The 6,000-nt window shown below is 45.3% G+C and overlaps 1 protein-coding gene across 4 annotated transcripts in view; it reads left to right on the top strand.

Moving 5' to 3' along the window:
* The first annotated feature begins 499 nt into the window (after positions 1-499).
* Positions 500-6,000, top strand: part of PDE1C (phosphodiesterase 1C) — a 512,296-nt gene continuing 506,795 nt past the window's right edge. For 2 of the 4 annotated variants that reach the window (XM_034670103.1, XM_034670083.1), the window contains exon 1: positions 501-1,107. In XM_034670103.1, coding sequence (XP_034525994.1) covers positions 1,023-1,107 — 85 coding nt within the window. In that variant the 5' untranslated portion in view covers positions 501-1,022. Of the gene's footprint in view, positions 1,108-6,000 lie in introns of all 4 variants that reach the window. The other 2 variants (XM_034670080.1, XM_034670100.1) reach the window with 2 other exon arrangements.

The following is a 6,000-nucleotide window of genomic DNA, read 5'->3' as shown; positions in this document are numbered from 1 at the left end:
TTATCCCTGTATATACCTCGCCTACCAGTCATTCCAGGTACTGGAAGGACCAGTGATTGGGTCACAAAGTGAAACTACTATGTCTAAACGCCTCCACTTTCTATCTGTAGGACCTTATTCAAGCCTCTCTGGGCCTCAGTTTCCTCATCTGTAACAAGAGGGTTAGATGTAGGATTGGTAAAATCTCTTACCTTCACAAATTCCAGGAGTCTAATATTTGGCAAAACCATATTGGAGAGAGCTGGGACGAGCCATTAGGAATGGTCTACGACACGGTTGTAAATAGCACACCTTCGCGCCTTTGTGTGAAAGCACGTGGCCACAAATATGGGTTGCTTTGATAATTACCTCTGGTGAGGGACTGTTGAGCAGTAACCTTATCATCGGGCTCAGGGCTAGTTGAGGGGACAGCAGCTGGGAGGAAGTGGGCGTGGCGATTTTCCTGACTTCCTTGTTTGGAGTAAACTTTGGCAGCATCTGACCGGCTTAGATGTTTGCTTTTCCATCTGTTGATGTGCTTTTTGGGAGCTCTCCTGCCTGCCAGAGAAAACATCTAGAAGAAGCACGACGCCGAATCTTAGCCATTCCCTTGAGTCCCCGAACCCCACCAGCCCCCAGAGAGGAGAAGGCGAAGTTGAGAGAGAGATCAGGCGTGCGCGCTGGCTTAGGCGCTCGCAGAGAATAGGGCGGAAAAGACAGGGATTTCGGCACCCGCTCAGCCCCCGTCCACACGCTCGGGCGCGCGTCGCCTCCCTTTCCTAGCGCTCCTTGCGCCCTATCTGGAACTCGGCACTGGGGATGGGGCATTGGCGCCGCGCGCGGACAGCGCCGCGCGTCTAGCGTCTCCGCGTACTTGCGGCCGCAGCGCCCGCAGCCGGCTCGTCGGGCTCACAGTGGGCGGGCGGCGGGGCTGCGGGGACCAGCGCGCCGCGCGGCCGGGGGAGGGGACACCGACGAGCGCGGGGCGGGCGCGGGGCTGCGCGCTCCGCCGCGGGGAACCCCGGGACGCCGCCGGCCGAGCCATGACGGACGCCAGCAACAGGAAAGAGGGCTTCAAAAAATGCCGGAGTGCTACTTTCAGCATCGATGGCTACAGCTTCACCATCGGTGAGAACTTTCTACCCTGCGTCCGACTCCTGGCTCGGGCAGACACCCTTTCCGGTGGCGGCTACGGTCCTTTCTTAGGGGGGGCGGGAGGCGGTCAGGGGTCGGACTGGGCCTCGGGGCGCTAGCGAGGGGAGCCCCGGGGAGCGGTGACAGGGCCAGCAAGCCGGGTGAGTAGCCGGTCGCCGCGCCCGGGGCTGTCCCCGCGGCGCCCCTCCCGCCGCTCTGACCCGGCAGCCCGCTGGAGCTGGTTTTTAGGGTTACCCCTTTCTGAACCGCTCGATTTCCTTGCTGCGATTTTAGCGACGCAAACCGGAGAGGAGGGATAGAGATAGGGGTGGAGGCAGAGGGATGGAGAGATGGAGCTAGAAATACTGAGAGAGGGAAGTCAGAAAGCGACAGAAAGACGTGGACGTGATAGAAACTAAGACAGAGACACACAGACATTATGGAAACACCTAGATATCAGGTCAGAAACACAGAGACTAATAGAATGACAGAGAGGCGGGGAGAGTGACAGAAACAGATGCAGAGACAGAGAGACAGACACACAGAGCTAGAGACAGATTGAAGGACAGTTTTTACAAAAGTTGAAACAAGGAGAAAGGGACACAGAGAAAGGCAGGTGAGGGAAGTAGGGATGTAGGAAGGTAGGGAGTGGGAGAAGAAGAGGGGGAAGATAGAGGGAGAGAGAGAGGGCCCATCAGACCGGTAGGGAATGCAGGTAGGGAGGGAGGGATGTACATGTTCCTGACATATTTGAGAAAAAGCGGTCCCCTGTCCTCTGGACTCCCTGGGGCTCTCTATTTTCTTCCCTTCTCAAACCTGTTACCAAGAGGGGTACCAGAGGGGCTATTAGAGGTAGCAGGACTACAGGGCTGACCCTCTGGAAGCTGAATTTCAAGAGAACCGTTCTTGATACTTTTCACTACTGGTCCCATGCTGTGCACTGTTTTGAAACAACTGGCCAGAGATTGCGTCCTCATCTTACCAGGAGGTGGGCAAAACCAGGGAGCCTTCCTTTCTGGAATGTCAGAGTTTGGAGAAAAACAGGGCAAAGCCAGGTGCCAAGAAGCTGCTCCAGCATTTCTACTTCTGCGTATGCTCAGGTCATTATGGCTTTAAATCTGAACTGAACCCCAAAACCTTTGAAAATGGGGGGTGTGTTAATTTGCTTTTTGGTGGGCTGCACCGGCTTGCCAGTTGCGGCAGGAAATTGCCAGGGGCAAGAAGGGACCAATGGAGAGGAGCTCATCTTTGGAACACTTTGTTCCTTTTAATGAAGTGGCTCAAGATTTCTGGGGCATGGACTGAACGCGTTGCTTCCAGAATTAAGTCTGAACTCCTTAGCCTGCTTCCCAAGGCTCCCTATTCTGGCTGGAGCTAGCCTTTCCTGTCTCAACTGTCACTTCAAACCTGTATCTTCTACACACTGATCATTGTGTGCCCCTGCTGATATCCCAGCCCTCAGAGCCTTTGCTCTGGCTGCTTTCTCAGCCAGGAGTGTCATTTCCCTAACTCTGTTTTGAGAAATCTTGTCTGTCCTGCCTCTCACTCACCATGTCCTGTGCTGTCCTTCCCTATCAGAAAGAAGTTCTCCCTCTGCACTCCCTTAGCTTCATCGTCCTTTGTGAGAGCTCACACCGTGCCCTGAATTTCTTATTTAGGCGCCTATGAAACTGGGTCTAATTTATCTTTCACCCTCTAATGGTGATGGTGGCTGCCTGGGAGTTTTTGTGGAAATGAATTTAATGTTGCCAAGGTCAGAAGTGATTCATTAAAAGGCCATTGTCATGTTAATATTAGCTTCATTGAATCTGGTAAGAAAACTTCTAAAAGTGATTTTTAAAGCTTTACCTGGTAGTTCCCTTTGAGATCTTCTAAAAAGTGTGGCTTCTAAAACCCAGGTTTATAGTGTGGTCGTCTCCCACCTAACCCCTCCCGTCCTTTTGCTCCTGTCCTCACTAGGAGAAATGATTTGGCACATTGATATGGTCTGCAAGTTATAAGGGACCTCAAAAGTGAGGTGGTCACTTCCTGGGAAAGAGCTGCTGGCTTATTTCAGATCTCTGGACATTTATTCAGTTATTCCTTTCCATCTGTCCTTCTTCTTCCTTCCTTCCTTCAAAAAATGCTTACTGAATTTTACTACATTAAAAGATACAATTTAGCACAATGCCTGCCTCATGGTGCACATTCAATAAATGGCAATTGTCATTATTCAAGGCCCTAAGCAATATCTGGGGGGTAGTTGATGAAGATAAACTCAGACTTAGACCCTGGTATTCAAGGAATTTGTACTCTTGAGGTGATGTGATCTGTCCATATGTGATTTTTTACTACATAGAAACTCATAAGTGCCTTAAGAGACAGTTTAGAAATTTTAGGCCAATATAGACTCTTGAGAAAACACAGATAATCAAAAAGGAAGAAGATCACTTGCAATTTTATCACCCAATGATACAGATTATTAATATATCTTTATGTACTCCCAGTACTTTTTGGTATATATGCTTTTTAAAACAAAGCACAGTGATAATATTTGGTAATCCGTTTAACATCTTATTAGCTTTGTTTCATGCTTTATGTAAAGTGTTTATTTAATCAGTCTCCTGTTGTTGGTTATTTAGTGTCTTTTGATTTTTTGTCACAATAATGAGAAAAGACTAAATCTTTGAGAACATCCGTAAATACTTTTGAGGATACATTTCTAGAAGTATAATTGCTTGGTCCAAAACTATGTATATTTTTAGGGATTTTAAAGCACATTTATTGCTCAACTAACCTCTGAAAGTACCCACTTACACTCCCACCAGCAGTTTATCAAGCTGCTCATAGACTCTCATGAATACCAGATACTATAATTTCAAAAAAAGTTCTTGGTTTGAGAGGTGGACAGAACTTTCTCAATTCCATGTTATTTCACTTCTTTTGTAAAATTGTATTTTTATTTCCTTTGCCTAAATGTTTTTCCTCTGGGTGATTTTATCATTTAATTTGCAGGTACTCTTAATGTATAGTGTATAATACATGTTAATTATACATATAACTAATATATTAATTACATATGATACATAAGTATAATACTGTATATTAATTATATAACATACAATTACTATATATCAATCACATAAGTATATAATTAATGTATATCAATAATATACATTATACATGCACATGTAATTTTTTTCTTTTAAGTTGGCTCCATGCCCAGCATGGAGCCTGATGTGGAACTTGAGCTCATGACTCTGAGATCAAGACCTATCTGAGATCAAGAGTCAGATACTTAACTGACTGATCCACCCAGGTGCCCCAATGCATATGTACATATATGCCTCTGTGTTGTGTGTGTGTGTGTATGTGTGTATATATATATATATATATATATATACACACCTATATGCATATCCGGGTGACCCTTGAACAACATAAATTTGAACTGCATGGGACCACCTATACATGGATTTTTTCCAGTAAATACAGTACAGTACTGTAAAATATATTTTCTCTTCCTTATGATTTTTCTTTTTTTTCCCCAAAGATTTTATTTATTTATTTGAGAGAGAGAGAGAGAGAGAGAGACAGTGAGAGAGGGAACAAAGCAGGGAGAGTGAGAGAGGGAGAAGCAGGCTCCTGCTGTCGGGCTCAATCCCACGACCCCGGGATCATGATCCTGGGATCATGACCTGAGCCGAGGGCAGACGCTTAATGACTGAGCCACCCAGGCGCCCCGTAATAACATTTTCTTTTCTCTAGCTTACTTTATTGTAAGAATATATTATGTCGTACATATAACATACAAAATGTATGTTAATCAACTGTTTACACTATCGATAAAGCTTCCAGTCAACAGTAGGCTATTAGTAGTTAAATTTTTAGGGAATCTAAGTTATATGTGGATTTTCAACTGTGTGGTCCATTGATGCCCTTCACTATTCAAGGGCACATCTCTCTCCCCTCTCCCTCTCTCTATCTATATACATATACATATACACATACATATACATATACGTGTGTGTGTGTGTGTGTGTGTGTGTGTATACATAATTTGCAAGTGTTGTGTCATGTATATTACAAATCTTTCTTCCAGGTATATTACAAATATTTCTTCCAGGTATTTCTTCTCATATTCCTGCAACATCAGCATGTGGCAGTTAAGACTGGCTTTGAAACATACAGATATCTTGTAGCCCACAGCCATGGTAGCCAGTGTTAGGGAGAAAAAATTTTTTCTCTACCGTTTAAAATTCTTCTAGCTGAACTAAGAATCAAACTGACATGAGACAGATGAACAGAAGAAAATCAAATTTAATTGCGTACATACTGGGAATCCACACAGACATGAGATTCAATGTCATCCTGAACTGAGGAGAAGGAGGTAGGGGTCTGAAACTTCAAAGGGAAGGGAAGCAATGCACAAGAAGATGGGAAAGAGTAAATGTTTGCTAAACAAATGTTTGCTGGGCCATTCAGAAACAATGGGGCATAGAGAGGAATTTTAACAGACTTTGCTAAGTTCCTCCCTGTCTACCATCCCTAGTTCATGTTATACGGTAGTTATCTATGGCTCTCTTCCTGGAGCAGGTCCTCTAAATTCTTTTAGGCAGTTAGGGGGGAGGTCAAAGTTTCTTTCCAAGTCTTTTGGGCCTTGATTGTTTTCAGCTCAAAATAATCTGCCTGCAAAAGTAGCACATTTTGGGGTGAGCTGCCCTTGGCTGCTACACCAACTAGTCGCATGATTTCTGCAGGGTGGAGTAAGTAGACAGTCCCTCCCTTACCATGGGAGAGAAGAAGTCTGGTGAGATCCTGGTGGCTCCCAGATTGCTCCTTTTCTCAAGTGTCTGACGTTGTCATTAGGAACCACTTCCTGTTCTAGTCTGAATTAATAAATGCAGA

The sequence above is a fragment of the Ailuropoda melanoleuca genome, chromosome 1 (assembly GCF_002007445.2).
Source record: "Ailuropoda melanoleuca isolate Jingjing chromosome 1, ASM200744v2, whole genome shotgun sequence".
NCBI classification, from domain to species: Eukaryota; Metazoa; Chordata; class Mammalia; order Carnivora; family Ursidae; genus Ailuropoda; species Ailuropoda melanoleuca.
Note: the sequence above shows the minus strand (reverse complement) of the source record. Positions and strands in the feature narration are given on the sequence as shown.